Raw genomic sequence first — 18003 nt, 5'->3', positions numbered from 1 at the left:
CTGTCTATAAGGAGAGCCTGACTGAAACCAAAATGTTCTCAGTGTATGAGAACCAACATTCATACATGTCACAAATGCTTATTAGAATTTGGAGACTGATAAATAACTCGTTTCATGAGGTTATTAGCACATTGCTGCATACTGAAGAAAGTCTGAAGTCTTATATACTCTAAAAAGAATTAAATTACTGAATTATTCTGTTGTTGATTATTCAGCTCTTCCACTACTTTGAAAAGACTTCATATAACTTCTTGCACTATAGTGTTATTACTCTAAATCATCACTCACCATTAACAGGAATATAATCACAATGCATCTTCAAGCATTAAGAACAACAAATGTTATAGGCACATACCAGTTTACTCACTGGGGTAAAACATGATAAAACAAAATGTTCAAAAGAGTGAGAATTTTCATATATGTTTTAGAATTAGTATTGTTAAGCTGATTCCTCTTTGTATTGGTAACAAAATATACCCGCCTAGTTTCCTAAGTGTTGATGACAATCAGATCTTAAAAAACACTCCTAAAACCTACTAAGATGTTTTTACTACTGCAAATGGATGGATGGGAAGCATCCTTCAGTTATGGTTTTAGATTTAAATATGGGCTCTAAACTATTGGCAAAAGTCTTTCTCAAAGGCTAGATTCAATACAACTTCAGAAAACAGAACTCTGGTGAGACTGTTAGAATCTGGGTTCTTCTGTGCCTTCTCACGCCAACACTGTTTACTGAAGTGCCTGGGTCATTTCAGTCCTAACTGTTCAAGTCCTGGTTTACACTGTAACAGAGCAGGGGTTTCTTACTTAGGCATTATCTTGTCAGCTCGTATCTGAATTGTTCTGATTTCATAGTCAGGGAATTCTCATAGAAAGGGAAGCAGGACAGCAAGATGCCAAAGCATATCCAAGTTACCTGCTAGCAAGTTTTATGCAAGCTAAGCAGAGCAGACAGCTTAGAGAGTAAAACACGGTGAAACATTTACTGCTAGTCATAGAATGTACTCATTTCTAGTAACTATGAGTGCTTTCTAAGGTGACAGAGAAACATGGATGCACAAGCAAGGGCTGGAGAGGTGACAGTGGCTCTTTGTGTAGTTGCAGTGTGCAGGCTCACGGAACACCTGAGAGAAATGACGGCTCGCCATGTTCCAGCAAACATCCTTACAGGCACACGTTCCTTTGCACACGTGTCTGTCAGCAGCTAAGAAGCCCTGGTGAAACTAAAACTAATATTCAATATTAGCAATTGCATATATATAATTCAACCTGAATTTAAGGTGTGTGTGTGTATGTGTGTGTGTGTGTATACACAAGTGTTAACTGTAGTAAGTGGAGCGGTGGGCTGCATTCTGGCCACCCCGCTCCTGCATGGCTAGCTTATGCCCCGAAATAATTACATGGAAACTGTATTCTATTAAATACTGCTTGGCCCATTAGTTTTAGCCTCTTATTGGCTAATTCTCACATCTTGATTAACCCATTTCTAATAATCTGTGTAGCACCACGAGCTGGTGGCTTACCAGGAAGATTCTTAATCTGTTTCTGTGTCAGGTGTTGAGAATCATGGCAACTCCCTGACACGGCTTCTTTCTCCCAGCATTCTGTTCTGTCTACTCCGCCTACCTAATTTTCTGTCCTATTAAAGGGCCAAGGCAGTCTCGTTATTTAACCAATGAAATTAACACAAAACAGAAGATTCTCCCCCATCATTAACCTAAAAGCTCACTCACGGATGTTGCCATATAAAAATTACGACATTATTAAAATGGTTGGGATATAGGAAGGGAGGATACGGGAGCAGCGAAGTATATATCCTATCTAAGGGAGCCATCTTAGGGTTGGCAAGAGACTTGACTCTTGAGGGGTTCGCAGGTGTCCAGGAATATGTCCCCAGCTGGTACCTTGGGCAACTAAGGAGAGGGAACCTGAAATGACCCTATCCTATACTGATGAATATCTTGCATATCACCTTAGAACCTTCATCTGGCGATGGATCGAGGTAGAGACAGAGTCTCAATTTGGAGCAACGGTCTGAGCTCTTAAGGTCCAAATGAGGAGCAGAAGGAGGGAGAACATGAGCAAGGAAATCAGGACCACGAGGGATGCACCCACCCACTGTGACAATGGAACTGATTTATTGGGAGCCCACCAAGGCCAGCTGGTCTGGGACTGAATAAGCATGGGTTGATTCTGGACTCTCTGAGCATGGCGGACAATGAAGGCAGATGAGAAGCCAAGGACAATGGCACTAGGTTTCGATCCTAATACATGAACTGGCTTTGTGGGAGCTTAGCCTGTTTAGACGCTCACCTTCCTGGACGTAGATAGAAGACCTTCGTCTTCCCGCAGGGCAGAGAATTTGGACTGCTCTTCAGTATCGAGAGGGAGGGGGAATGGTGTGGGGGGAGGAGAAAAGGAGTGGGGATAGGGGGAGGGGAGTGGGGGGAGGGGGCAATATTTGGGAGGAGGGGAGGGAAATGGGAAACGGGGAGCAGGTGGAAATTTTAATTAAAAAAGAATTAAAAAAATAAATAAAATAAAAGAAATTCTCAGAACAAAAAAAAATATTTTCTTCTTTTAAGACCAATTTTCTGGGTTGTTTATTGACAGATCTTTAAAACGTCCCTTATCCGGTGATTAAATTCTATATTACAGGAAAAGCAAATAAATAAAACATGAGATTAGGACTAGAAAAAAAAAGACGATTTCTAAATGTGTCCACACATACAGGCACACACATGTGCACACATACATACAACTATTCATTCATAATCTTCATTCTGGGGAGGAAAAATGCAGTCAAGCACCACACAACCTCTGCATTTGGAGCAAAGGTAAACAACAGCACAGTTTCCAGTCTCTGTCTCCTGTGTTTGACCCTATCTGAATCTTTGATGGCAATAACAATTTGCCATGAGAACACGTTGGTTTTCAACTTACACAGTTGCTTTCAAACTAAAATTTCAAACTAAAACCTAAAAAACATACTGATCTTAAAAAGCCAATAATTTTATTAAGACACATCAAAAACCTAGAAACCATACGACGGTTGATTGTAAACGCAACGTGGACTGACAGCAAATCAACGATACACTGGCGAGGTAAGAATTCTCACTACAGTTTAGGTCACGATTTAAGAAAGGGAAAAGAAAAATTGTCTTTGCTCATTTGTCAAAGAAAATGGGTGCCTAAACACCAAGCTATTTCCAAAGCAGGAAATATACTGTACCACTCCCAACTCCAATGTCAGCAAGAACATGACTGAAGCTTTCTTGCCTGATTTTCCTTTTCTTTTTCTTACATTCAAGATTTTTTTTTAAATGGTTGCTCAGAACTAAAAGAAACTTACAGTGCTGATAAAAGAGTTCACAGAAAGCCTCGGGAAATTACAGGGTAAGAAGTTCAATGACTGTCATTCTATCTTCAAATGGAGGTCAGCCTTGGTTTTCAGATTCATTGATTTTTGACTACTTTTATCTGGCGGCCTAGGACTTCTCTATCACTAGGAGCGGATAATCCTGGGCAACAGGCTCCATTATCGTAGCAGCTCTTTCCAGGTAGCAGTGTCCCACCCCGTTCTCTGCTGGATCTCTACTTAGGCTGCGTCTTCTGTGTTCTTTCCCTACCTAATACCACAAGGCTCACAGCACATTGCTATGGCAAAATCAAATTGGTTTAAAGTGTCCCATATAATCTTAAAAATTTCCCCTCTATACCCTGTACAGTGCCTGGCACAAAACAGCTGGTAAGGATGTGCAGCTTTCCCCCAAACATCCCCCCAAGATTGCTGCTTTTATGAAAGCTATGGATCCCACTTCCAAAACACTTGAAGTCCACCTTCTGTAGGTAGTCACTCGATATCAAATTCACCTGTCTTCTTATGTAAGGCTCCCTTAAAGTGTGCTGTGTTTGGACTGCATAACTCACCCTTGTAGGCTTGTTTCTCCATTTTATGTTTGTTATATGTTCTCGTTCCTTCCTGGGAATATAATTTCTGCTTCTGTTTCATAGCACAGTGCTAAATCAGTCTTCAACATATGACATCACTCAAAAAAAACAGGATGTCTGATTGAAACACAAATTATCCATAAATGTATATTTATAATGAGAAATAATAAAAAAGATACTGGCTTTTGCCTCCAGTTTCTGACACAGAGCGACAGCCATGGGAAGTTGGGCCTTCACTCTAGTCTTTGTAATTTCCCAGGAATGGGTATGGCTGATACAGAACTGCAAATCACTTGAATGCCCAAAGTGACAGGATCTTTGTTCTAAAGAGGTGACTCTTAGTAGATTCTGTACAGACTCTGGATGGGGCCGAATGCTGAACTGTAATGGTCAGTGATGTATAACCCATTCCACTTAATGAAGTCTCTACAGGAACCCCCAGGACAGAGTTCAGAAAGTCTAACATTTGCTGGACACACAGGATGCCTGGGGAGGGGCACAGCTATAGATGGCATAGAAGCTCTACACTTCTTCTCACAATCCTCTGTGTCCTTTATAATAAACGCATAAGTACAATGCTTGTCTGAGTTCTGCGAAACACTCTAGCACATTTTTTTTTTAACCCAAGGTGGGGGTAATGAAAACTCTAATGTTGGTTTATTAAAAGTACAGAACCTGGGAACTATGATGGGCACCAGAAGTTTGGGAAGTTCATGGAACCAAGCCCTTAACTATGGGGTCTGCACTAGCCTCTACTTAGTATCAGGATTGATTTCGACTCTAGGATACCCAACTGGAATCACTAGGTAATTGGTTATTGGTGGGGTGAAACTCCCACACATTTTTAGTTCTATATTGAATCATGAGAGTAGAAGTTATTTTGAATTTCCATAGCTTGTAATAACTTTAAAAATTAAAAGATGTTTAGTTGAATACAAAGAGTTACCATCTGAACCCACTAAATGACTGCAACAGACTGCACATATATGCTTGGTTGCTTAGGACATACATCTACAAGGACAGAAAAAACAAGAGGGATGAAAATAAATGCTGGGATTCCTGGGAATTTCCCTAGTGCCAGGTTTCTCACTAGCCCTCAATCAAGATATCTCTTTCCTTGTTCTTCCTCTCTGTCCTTTTTTCCCATCTCAACCGCCCCAGCTAAGACCCTAAACAATAGTGGAGAGGGAACCTGAATTGGCCTTCCCCTGTAATCAGATTGATGACTACCTTAGTTGTCATCATAGAAATTCCATCCAGCAACTGATGGAAGCAGATGCAGAGATCCACAGTTAGCACTGGGCTGAGTTCCCAGAGTCCAGTCAAAGAGAAGGAGGATGGATAATATAAGCAAAGGCATCAAGACCATGATGGGGAAACCCACAGAAACAGCCGACCTGAGTTACTGGGAGCTCACTGACTCCAGACTGATGGGAGGGGGGGGGGGGGTGGCTGCATAGGCCCACAGTAGGCCCTCTGAATGTGGGTGACAGATATATGTCTGGGGCAGTCCGTGGGACCACTGGCAGTGGGACGGACAGGATTTATCCCTAGTGCTTAAACTGACTTTTTGGAGCCCATTCTCTTTGGAGGGATACCCTGCTCAGCCTTGACAAAGTGGGAGAGCCTTGGTCCTGCTTCAAAGTGATGTGCCAGACTTTGTTGACTCCCATGGGAAGCCTCACCGTCTCTAAGGAGTGGATGAGGGGTAGGGTGCATGGAAGGTGCAGGCAGTGGGAGGAGGAGAGGGAGAGGAGACTGGGATTGGTATGTAAAATAAGAAAACACTGTTTTAAAAAATAAAGAAAAAGGAAAAAGAAAAAAATGCTGGGAACTAGAAAAGAAGGAGATGACTAGCGACTGACTCAGCAGACCTGAGAAAGTGGAATCCTAAACCAGAAATGTAAGCAGCAGCAAACTGGAATTTTTCAACAGAAAAAAATCCCTTTAATGCCCTGAGGTTAGCAGGCCCTACCACTGCCAACATCAGAAAAAGGTTAAATGGAAACTTCCTGGTTAAAAGTTTAAGGAGCTCAGATGCTCGCCACCCCACTTAAGCTCTCTCCTACTTAGCACAGCCATGCAATGGGCCCTCTAATCTAGTTACAAAGTAGCACAGAGTCTGTGGATTGGGCATGCACTAGAGTAGACTGTGTCCTCTCATTAGAGTGGCAAAACTGTAGCAGCCAGTACCTTGGACTGTAACTACATTTGTACTTTAAAAAGTACTTAAGGTAAAGTGAGGGCAATCCTGTCTCTTTCCAACTAGAGTGGTGCCCTTTTAAGAAAAGTTAACACACACACACACACACACTCAGAAAGGCACACAAGCCAAGCAGAGGGGCCTTACAAGAGTCTAATCCTACCAATACCATGACTGAACTTATAAACTCCACAACTGAGAGAAAATAAATTCTGTTCTTAAGCTGTGATCAGCAGTCATAGTACTTTAGCTAACTAAGACAGTATTCTAGCGGGGGTGGGGGGGGGCAAAAACAAACAAACAAACAAAAAACCAAAACCAAAAATCAAACAAAAACAGGAGGAAGAGAAAGATGAGACTAAGTCACATTTATAGAACTGCAGCTTTCTTTGCAGACAAGCCTTCCAAAGACTGTGTGAAGGGAGAATACTGTTCCCAGGAGACTCACAAATCCTGGCATCAAACTGTCCTCAGAGAAAACACTCATCTGCACGGGGAATATACTGGCAAGAAGCCCAACCCTTCATGCACAGCTGTTACCAGCTGAAACATGAGCAGACATGAGATCAGAAATATCAAAGACGGCATCTGGTATGGAACATCAAAACAAACAACAAACAAGATTGTGCGATGAGAGGTCACTCAGAGAAAAGGAAACACTGGAACACCATCAGGTATTTTTTTTTAAAAGATGGGCTAGTGGAATGGCTCAGTGGGTAAAGGTTCTTGCAGTCAAGACTGACAACCCGAGTTTGATCCCCAGGACCCATGTGGTAGAAGAGAACTAAGTCGTGCAAATTGTCCCCTGACCTCCACATGAAAACCATTGTGTGTATGTGTGCCCACACAGAGACACATGCCAAATAAATAAAATGTTACTTAAAACCTTTACAAAACAATATAAGAAACAAGATGCATACCTGTATCTTTCTTTGGAATAAAGGAATCATGCTTCTCCAAGGGCTGACCAAGACATTTCCAAGAAATATTTTCTCTCTTTTGTAGGACAATATCTACTTTTCCAACATTCTCAATGACCCGTACTGAAAAAAAAAAGGAATTTCACTAGTTTCACTGATACTAAATGCAAAGTTTTATTCTAAAACTAAACTTTCTCATATGGGTGCATTAACATGCTCTTATATAACAATAAAAATTAATAGAAAAATAAGATTTTGTTCACTTAGTCAGTAAAAGTGATTTTTGTTTTATCTGATGCTAAATCCAGCTTATTTTAGTGATGTAGGAGGTTCTTCTGTCTATGTGTTACTTTCATTGGTTAAATAAAGAGACTGCCTTAGCCTTCTGATAGGGCAGAAAATTAGGTGGGCAGAGTAGACAGAACAGAATGCTGAGAAGAAGGCAGGCAGAGATTGCCTCCATGGAGTCAGCTGCCAGGTCAGACATGCTGAATCTTTCCCGGTAAGCCATGACCTCATGGTGACATACAGATTATTAGAAATGGGTTGAATCGAGATGCGAGAATTAGTCAATAAGAGGCCAGAGCTTAAGGGCCAAGCAGTAATTTAATTAATACAATTTCTGTGTGATTATTTTGGGGGATAAGTTAGCCGGGCAGCAGGACGTGGCCCACTTCTTTTACAATATTTTAGATTCAGACTGGCTTCTTTCAAACCAATTTACCAAGGCCTGATATTATATGTGTGACTTTCAAAAGGGCACGATGGAGTTTTGAACACATATCCTAGCCACAGCCTGAAGCACAAGGCACATTGAGTGGGCCCATCAAACCAAACAATTTATTCTCTTTGCATATATTTAGTTAAGCCCAAGAGGTCTATATTGTGAACTGAGAACAACACTGAGCCTAAAAATATAAGAGCAGACTCAGAAGATTTAGCACGTAGGACGTACATAAGAGAAAGCCCATGGGAACTGCTTGTCACTGAAAGTCTTTCAGATGCTCTTCCTTGCTCAGTGACTAGAACAGTTCTTTGTGTGAGGCCAGTAATAAAACAAGGACTTCTAGCTACCGACTTAAATCTGATGAGTAACATGCTTTTAAAGTTGTAACACACACTTTATGTTGCTCAACAGCTCGGTATCTGTTCTTCTACATTGTGAACCTGAGAGTCTGCCACAGTGCAACAGATGAGCAAAGTGAATTCAATTAAATGACTGAGTTTAGACTTCATGAGAATAAAAACAAGCTCCTTGAATGTAAAGAGCTTACTATGGTATATAGTAAAGGGAGAAGCCTGGAAGTCAGAAACTATTTTGAGTCCTCAGCTCCCAAGGAACCCACACTGCACATGGTATGTGGCAGTATCGCAGCTCAGTGTGCTCCACCCCGGCATCCACTTGAGTGTATGTAGCTATGAAAGTGTGTCTGGTCCAGTGTGTGCCTAGGAGCTGCATGTGAGGAGCAGGGCAGAGAGGAAGAACAAAACCGGACAGGAATGTTCTTAAGAGAGAGAAAAGGAAAACAGAGAGATAAAAAGAGCAAGGAGAGGGCTGGAGAGATGGCTCAGAGGTTAAGAGCATTGACTACTCTTCCAAAGGTCCTGAGTTCAATTCCCAGCAACCACATGGTGGCTCACAACCATCTGTAATGGGGTCTGGTGCCCTCTTCTGGCTTGCAGGCATACACACAGACAGAATATTGTACACATAATAAATAAGTAAATAAATAAATGAAGAAGAGCAAGGAGAAAGAGGGAAAAACAGAAACCAGAAAGAGTGTACTTTAAAATTAATGTATTTATGACATGAAAATATATGTAAGAAAAATAAAGACAAATGCCTGGCTTTTTTCCCTTCCTATACATGCCTATGTGTGTGTGTGTGTGTATACACACATAATCTTTCTGGTTTTTAGTACTTACCAGAAAAATTTTCTTGAACTTCATGGCTTAGCCCTGAGATTAAAAAAAATTTTTTTAGTTACCACCAAAATTCAATTCATAAAATCAATCTATACCTGTAAGATCAACTTAAATGTACTATTTCAAACTGCTCAAGACTAGAAGAATGTACTGAGAGACTAAAAGAAAATACGTGCTCTGAAAGAGTCAAGTTGCTTAAATTTCTTCCATCTTTCCAAACTTCTCCCTATGGAGTGAGGAGTAAATATTCAACCACTCACAAGCTGGTAACCGACCTTCATTCCAGACTGACAATCATACAGAGTGAGACTCGAGATGAGCAATTGGGGGAGGAGGCAACACTGTAATTCAGGCTGGTTGTGTGCCCTGTGCCCTGCTGACACAGGTCAGACAGTGTCAACTTAGCTTTTCATATGTGTGTGTGCCCCCAAACAATCTTTTGAGAGCCTATAAGCAAGCAAGCACTTTCAGGTACTATGAATGCAATGGTTAAATGGTTAACAGGAGACAGATCTTTATATTCACTAACATCTGTTCCTTAAACAGCAAAGGCAAAGTGTGGCTTCATCACTCTGCTCTAAATCTCATTCTGCACTGTTTCAGTCTTTCCAATGCAGAACTGGTATCCAGAAGTTGTCTTATTATTATTAATTTTGCTCTTGACAATTTCATATATATATATATATATATATATATATATATATATATATATATATATATGCACTGTGATTGCTTGCAGCCCTGCCTTCTCTTCCCCCATCTACCTGTCCTCTTCCTCTGGGTTGGACCATGGCTGTCAGTGTGGTCTCTGCATTGGAACTATCCACTGGAGCCTGGTTCATCAGTGTTTATACAACTGAAGACAGCAGGACCCTCTCACTCAGATTCCTTTAGTAGCCTGTTCTTCAGTACCAAGGGATAGGGCCCCACAGTCCCCACCCCACAACCATTCCCCATTTATGAATGACTGGGTAAAGGTGCTGGCCATGTAAGTCTGACAACCTGAGTTCCTTCCCAGGATTCATATAAGGGTAGAAAGGAGAGGACCAAATCCATGAAACTGCCCTTTGACCTCCATACATGTTATAGCATGACACTTGCATGTTCACATCATGTACATATGCACAATAACAATTTATTTAAAATATATATATTTGCTATTGTTCAGGGATTGTTTTGTGTGTGTCACATCTATTTTCTAAATAAAATACATCATAGTCATAAGAGGAGAAAACAATGAGATCTTAGACTCAATTTCATTATAGGTGACAAACAGATCCAACATTTGGTCTCTTTGGTTTCAGAACATTTTACCCCCGATAGGTCAAAATTAACAAGGCTTATCTCTGGCTCTTAGGAGATGAGCAAGCTTGCAGTCCAGGCTGTTTGGTTGCTGCCTCTGATGTCCTGGGGTGCAAGGAATGGACATCCCAGTAAGTAATGCTCACATGGTGACCAGAGGTCTCCAGAGTCTTATTTATAGCCATCAAGTAAGACACTTATAAAAGTGAACTAATATTTTATGATTGATTCTGATCACATCTGATTGCATGAAGTCGGGGCTCTATCACACAACAGACACTATGTTAGGCTTATAATTACTTCAATTTGGAAAGGGGACCATACTGCCATTTTTATTAGCATGAAGGAAAAACACTGACTGTAAAATGATCAGAAATGACAAACCAAAATGATGATAGCAGATAAAATATTACAGCCTTCTCCTGCAGACCATGCTACTGTCATAGTGAAAGAAAATGAAAATATTCCCATTAGTAAAAATGAGATACTCACCAATGTGTACAAGATAAGAATGATCCTGGATAAAAGTTTCTGCTCTCAAGGAGTCACCCTGGAGGTCAACCATTACTGAGTCTAAATTGATATTCTTAAAAGGAAGCAAGAATAGAAAGATGAAAAGTGAGAACTGCCCCCAGAGAACTCCATTTGTGAGGCGATGAGGGGCACTTTCCTGGTACCCGTCTCCACGCAACATGAATATTATTCCTGGTTCTCATTTCTCCCTCATATCATATCTCCCTCATATCATAGAAGTCCCTTCCCTTCTATGAACGTCACTGTAATTCTAAGCACACATTTCCTCTGTTTAATATTCACTGTGGCCATGGTCTTAAAGTCATGAACCCTACAGACTATCCGTAGAACACTGGTCAGCATCTATTAGTTGCTCAAGAATATTTTTTTAAGAAACAACATAGAAAAAAACTATGCTCAAGAATATTTTTTTAAGAAACATAGAAAAAAACTAAGACTATGACCCAGAATTTAAGATCTTTAGTTTTCATTTTAGTTTTTCCACTACCGTGTGATTCTGAGAACGTATGTAACCTATAGATCTCCACCAATTCAAAATTATTCAAGAAACTTTTTTAAGGTTTTATTTTTTTAATTTCATTTTATATTCCAAACATAAGTATTCCATCCCACCCCTCCTCCTGCCCCCGCACACCTCCCCTCCACCAGCCTACCCCTCATTTACTCCTCCCAAGGGGTAAGGGCTCCATGGGGAGTCAACAAGGTCTGGCACATTAAGTTGGGGCAGAACCAAGCCTCTCCCCCCAACATTAATGCTAAGCAAGGCATCCCACCATAGGGAATGAGTCCTAACAAGCTAGCTCATGAACCAGGGATAGATCCTGGTCCTACTGCCAGGGGCCCCTCAGATAGTTCAAGCTTCACCACTGTCTCCCACATATGGAGGGCCTAATTCAGTCCATGGAGCCTCCATAGCTGTCAGTCTAGAGTTCCTGAGTTTCCACAAGCTTGTTCAGCTGTCCCTGTAGATTTCTCCATCGTGATCTTGACCTCCCTTACTTATATATTCCCTCCTCCCTCTCTTCGACTGGAAGCTTATGAATGGGGTGATGTGTCCGATGCATGGTATAAGTAGTAAGTCTTACAGAAACGAAAGACAGGTGTTGTGGTACTTACTACTTATACCATCCATTACACATATTGTCCCATTCGTAAATGTCCCCTTTCCTCAGTCACTGCATTTCAAACCCCACTGAAATTACTGTAGAAATAGATTCCATTCACAAGGCCCCTCAAATGTGGAAGGTGAGCAGGCACTGGAGGATATATATATTCATCCAGCTTTCTAGCTGGACTCTCCACCCTGTGAAAGCCAAGTCTGTGGACCTGGCCAGAATCACATTTCTGACATATAATGGTGCCTTATATAAAAGAAGATTCACAAATAAATGAGCAAGCTCCCTAACCCCGTTTCCAAGGGGCACCCAAATGCCATTAACAGTTCAAGTATATTAAGTCTCAGCAGTATAGTCTTTCTAATCCCAGAAAGTGTACTCTTACGGCAAAGTTAACTGGAAAGCACACAGAACACCACTCAATAGGTTTAAAGACTACACAGATGGGTGGTAACAGCTATCTGCCAGGCAGGAGCCAGAATACCTACCTAGCTTCCAAACATGGGCTTTGGGGGAAAATTAACCCTTCTTTGTAAAATAGGGAGAGCATTTGCTTTCTGCCTCAGGATTGTTATGGAGAACAAATAAGCTAATATAAAAAACATCTTAGAAAAGAATCTGCATGTAAATAAAAGCAACTAATTCTTACTATTTATTTTCCTCTTGTTTTCAACAGAATGTTTACCTTTTGTTTGGTGTATATAGCAATGGTGACTGAGGACTCTGTTTGGAACCAGTCATAGCTGTAAGACAGTAAAGTCAAATGAGAAAACATCCAGAATGATGTGCAATAACAAGTGAAATTGTCAACATTTAAAATCCACAGTGGGAAATAGACTTCTCCCGGGAAAACTCATATCTACATGGTGACCTTAACATGTTACAGTCATCATGATATACCTGACATTTATTTCCAAATGACCACCAAAATGGGCAAATAAAGGCTATACATTGTTAAAAAAATCTTCTCAGAGAATAAAAGAATACATACATGTGTTGTTAAGGGCACAAAGAAATCTGCATGCTCATCACCTTCCTTCTCTATAATGAAAATGTCATTACTAAAGAAACTCATTCTTGAGCTGGGAGAAGACTCAGTGGAAATACTTGCTAAATAAATATCAAAACAAGAGTTCAAATCCACACAGCCCACCTAAAGCCTGATGAGGAAGTGCACATCTGTAATCCCAGTTTTCTTGTGGGAAGATGGAAGGCAGAGGCAGGAGAATCCCTGAAAGCTCACAGACTAGTTGCCCTCAGCACATGTGGCAGCAAACGCCAAGGGAAAAAGTCCTATTCCAACCAAGGTGAAAGGTGAGGGCTCATGCCCAAGGTTGTCAAATATTAAAACATATTAAAGAATTTCCATTAAAATTTAAATTTAAAAACACCACCAAAATAGACATATAAAGATTGAATACTAAAATAAACGATGGTATGGCTATGTGATGGAATACAGAAAAGTTTCACAGAATATTAACAACAAAAGATATCACTCACAGACGACACTATAATACAGTACTACAAATGTAGTGTGTGAACGTATTGTATAAGTCAGTCAGCCCCAGAATTCGGCATCTATGTCTAAGGTTTAAAGGGGTTACTACTATGTTTTCTAAACTTCCTACCCTGAACATACATTTTATCATCAGAAAAAACTCTTCTGGATGCTTTTTTTTTTTTTTTTTTTTTTTTTTTTTTTTTTTTTTTTTTGTGAAACAGAGTTTCTCTGTGTGACCACCCTGGCTGTCCTGGAACTCACTTTGCAGACCAGGCTGGCCTTGAACTTATAAAGATCCACCTGCCTCTGCCTCATGATTGCAGGGATTAAAGATGTGAGTCACTATCACCTGACCAGAAAGAAAAAATCATTTTAAAATAGTGGTTTAAAGTATTTAAAACAGATCAAACTTCAATTATCTAAAAATCACTTATGGAACAACCGTATTTTGCAACCCATCTGATAAAGAGGTGCTGCCATTTGTGTGCTAAGCAAAACTGGCAGTAAACAAGAAACCAACCCCTGTGCTAGGTTCTTTTCTGCAGTGTCTGTGGGTTTGTGCAGAACTGCTCTCACTTTGAAATGTAAAAAAGAGTGCATACCTTGGAGAACTAGGGCCTTCCCTGGGCAGCGTATCTGTCACTTGGCTCTTGGAAAGCATGCCTTCACAAAGAAAAACAGTAATTTATCTACACCACACTTAACTCATGTACACACATACATAGGAGACATCTTAATAAACATGCTACTAAATCATAAAGCAAGAGAGACCCTTGTCACCAGCATATTCTTTGGGTGTTTTCCTATAGCTTGCTCTCTCCCAAGGGTAACCACTATTGTGACTTAAGACACCAAACTAGTTTTTAAATCATGGAGAATTTCCTGAGATTTTAGCCATTCTGTTAAGTGCAAAAGTTCCTTTTTATATTGAAAATTATTGCATTGGATGACTTAGTTACAATTCACCCACTCTTCTATTGATAACCATTTGGTCACTCCTGAACAGGTACTATTATGGGAACGTGGTTATAAACCTTGCACACTGACATGCACATTTTAAAGAACAAAATCTACAATTCTGGTGGGCATATAGTATGCACGTATGTTTAGCTTTAGTCAAAATGGTTGTCTTAGTTAGGGGTTTCATTTCTGTGATAAAACATCATGATCAAAATCAACTTGGGAAGTTTATTTTCACATACTGACCCACAGTACAGTTTATCACTAAGGAAAGTCAGGGAGGAAACCTGGAGGCAGGAACCAATGCAAAGGCCATAAAGGAGGGCTATTCCTGGTTTCTCCTCAAGGTTTGCTCACGCCAGCTTCCTTACAGCACCCAGGACCAGCAGCCAAGGGGTGACACCACCCACATCAATCACTTATTAAAATACCCTACAGGCTTGCCTACAGCCACATCTTCTGGAGGTATTTCTCTTAGAGGACTCTGGCTGTACCAGGCTGACTTAAACCGCCAGCACAGTTGTAGAAATGGACACTTCTTACCACAGTGCTCGAGCACTGTAGCTCTACTAGCACACCAATATGGTATCCTTTTCCCATTTGATTAACTCACACATGTCTATATCAACATGGCCTTTAAAGGGCTACAACAACTGGTTTTCAAGTCATTTCAGAAAGCTCTGAGACAGGGAAGCCCTCTGGAGAGCCTGCAGGCACTGTTTCCTCCCTCCAGAGGAGTGCCTTGTTTGTGCCTGGACTGCTGCTAAGTAACTTTTGAAAAGAAACTATTTAATTTTGTTACCATGTCTCAAACTACAGGGGGAAAAAAAAACAGTTATGCAGTTAGCCTTAGAACTCCCAGACTAGTAACAGTCACTAGAGGAGGCTGGACTTGGAAGCACTTCCAGGTGAGAGAGGTTAGAGATTTCCAGAAGTTCCCTGTATACTCAGGCTTAGGAAAAGTGCTGATGCAAAACAGCAATACTGTTGGGAATGAGGCTCTTGGTGAAGCCTGTCTGGTTTGTTCAGCTTTCATCTCTTCCACTGTAACTATGCAGAGCACACTATGTTTTCAGACCAAGAGCCTCAGAGATGTGACCATAAGGCTTCATAACTAAAGCCAGAGCCACAAGCATCTTTTTCTAAAATGAATATACTAAAAAAGATAGTCTTATTAAATTATTTGAAAGTGGTGAAAGATATTCTATTAAAAGATTGTCATTTTTATTTTGGTGGTCTCTTAAATAAAACATGTATCAAAATTTAAAATTTACTGTGAGGAAAAGCATCAACAGAATTCATACATTTCCAGTCATTTTTGATCTTGTACGATCTTGTATGTTTGATTAAGATCAGAAAAGGCTGGACATAAGCTTGGTGCCAGCACTGGAGCCTTATGCAAAACCATTGCTTTTTCTTCTTCAACAGGAAAGTACAAAAGAGACCACAGAAATGCAGCTCATTAGAAGAGCAAGGCCAAACTTGACAGAATCTATCCTGTTTTCAGCATGACCAAAAAGAAACCACAGAATCACATCCTCTGGAGACTCGGGGGTAAGTCTAAGTCAGAGCAGAGTAAGTAAGTCAGGTGTTCCAAAAGAATGTTCAAAGTGTTGGCTGACAGAATGGCGTCAGTTTAAGGGCTCTGGGCCTTACTATAAAATAAAACTCATCTATCCCACTCAGGATTTTAATCAACTGTTGAAATAATGACATAGAAAGCAGGCAGATTACATTTGCAAACAATATAGAATTACCACATAGACTTAGCTGAGCCAAATGTGAGAAACAGTTACAAAATACAAATATATACATAGATACACAGATACATATATGGAAATAGATACAACTATACCCCATTACCAAAGAGAATCCAAGTCACAACATGTAATGGTTCCACATTACTCGGAGAGTGATATCTAAGAATATCTTTAACTGAAACATTAAATACAGTCATCTACAGTAAAGATGCTGAAAGCGACATGTGACAGGCAAGGAGGATGGCTGTTTCTGCAGCATCACACAAGAGCCAAGCACCAGATGAGCCTAAGAGCAGCCCTTCATTTCCTGCATTTCCTGCAGTCTTATACCATGACAACTTCAAACATCGTTTGCAAGTTACAGACTATTTTCACATTTTAAAAAAGGTGATTCTACTGAAAACCTAGCTTGCTAGCTCTATTTCTGTAACTTTGTTTTGCAAAATGGGAGAAAAAAAATCTGGATTTACAGGTACAATAATTCACTCCGTCAGAGGAGCCCCGTGCATTTCATGAGTCAGTATTAACCACACCTCAACTGGGTGTGAAAGGGGCAGTGCCAACCGTGATGTCCGTGCTGCTCAGTCAAGGAACAGAGCAGATTAATATGCTACTTGGATCTGTGTCCTGACACCAGTGTGAACTCACACACACACCTAAGGGAGCCACCTGAGTCCTGTTTCAGTCATTATAAGCATTTATGCTTTGGGCCCAGAGATTTCATAAAAGTAATTGTTTTAAAAGTAATAGTTGAAATAAGAGACACATAAAGTTCTAGTAAATCCCTTAAGTTTGGACAAGCAAAGGCAGCTTTTGCATTTTTTTTTTAAATCCAAGTACCCCAGACAATTCTGTGAAGCAGTATCAACATGTAAGTTTATCACTAATTTATATGACTTACCATTTAAGACTTTCTTTCCTTCATGGCAGTCTGTATGATAATTTGGGGAGGAAAAAGCCAGGTAAGAATACTATATCATTAAAGAGACTATCAAGTCATTTTATTGGTTAAATTATTAACAGTCTCAAAGGGCTGCTTTCTTCTAGGGTGTGAGGACAGAAATGGGACTATGACATGGAGAGCCATTATTTCAAGTAAGTCAGTGTGGTCTCTGGAGATCATCGGGACACTTCCCAGGGCTCTGTGTGTGTGTGTGTATGTGTGTGTGCATGTGAGTGTGTATATGTGCATGTGTGTGTATGTGTGTATGTCTTGTGCATAATCCACATCCCTCAGTATCTTGGAATTTATTTCTTGACCCCTACCCCCAAATGCTGGCAATCAATCTGTGGACTCTGAGAATGCTAAGCATGTGTTTTACAACTGAGCCACAAATTATTTCTCCAAAGAGCACGTATACCCCAAGTTTTGTCTGAGATGTCATACTCTAAATTAATATAAGGAAAACAGAATTTATTAGGTTATATCCTATTAAATACAAATATTAACACTCCAAAGAGGTTTTATTATCTATTATCAGTCTGTATGTATAGTGTTATAAACATAAAGTGGCCAAAACATGTACTTATAATACAATTATTAGAGTTACAACCCAGAAAACCCTCAACAGGTATTTTCTTTCAGGATAGCAGTCAACTCACCAAAGTCTAATAAATATATCTTAGTAAGCACAACTGCGACACAACTATGGTTTCATCCCCTCAGCGGGTTGTCGAGGCTTTAAAGGATGACAGGCTAAGATAACACGTCCCGAAGTCAGACTGAAAGGTGACACATGGTAGAAAGGCATCACCGTGCTGTAAAGAAATGTAAACCGGGCGGTGGTGGTGCAACCCTTTAATCCCAGCACTTGGGAGGCAGAGGCAGGCA

The 18003-nt window shown here is 40.4% G+C and overlaps 1 protein-coding gene across 4 annotated transcripts in view; it reads right to left on the bottom strand.

The window, feature by feature from the left end:
* The window catches only part of LOC130872810 (cytochrome b5 reductase 4), a 63395-nt gene that overhangs the window by 21539 nt on the left and 23853 nt on the right, over nucleotides 1-18003 (bottom strand). For 3 of the 4 annotated variants that reach the window (XR_009056991.1, XM_057767077.1, XM_057767079.1), the window contains exons 5-10: nucleotides 17074-17103; nucleotides 14055-14115; nucleotides 12637-12694; nucleotides 10795-10888; nucleotides 9001-9033; nucleotides 7075-7197 (exon numbers count right to left, since the gene is read on the bottom strand). Coding sequence is in view for 3 of the 4 variants with exons in the window: in XM_057767077.1 (XP_057623060.1) it covers nucleotides 7075-7197; nucleotides 9001-9033; nucleotides 10795-10888; nucleotides 12637-12694; nucleotides 14055-14115; nucleotides 17074-17103 (399 nt within the window). In the remaining variant the exon portion in view is untranslated. The remainder of the gene's footprint in view (nucleotides 1-7074; nucleotides 7198-9000; nucleotides 9034-10794; nucleotides 10889-12636; nucleotides 12695-14054; nucleotides 14116-17073; nucleotides 17104-18003) is intronic. The other variant, XM_057767078.1, reaches the window with a different exon arrangement.

Source organism: Chionomys nivalis, chromosome 4, assembly GCF_950005125.1.
Source record: "Chionomys nivalis chromosome 4, mChiNiv1.1, whole genome shotgun sequence".
NCBI classification, from domain to species: Eukaryota; Metazoa; Chordata; class Mammalia; order Rodentia; family Cricetidae; genus Chionomys; species Chionomys nivalis.
This window is presented reverse-complemented; position numbering and strand designations above follow the sequence as displayed.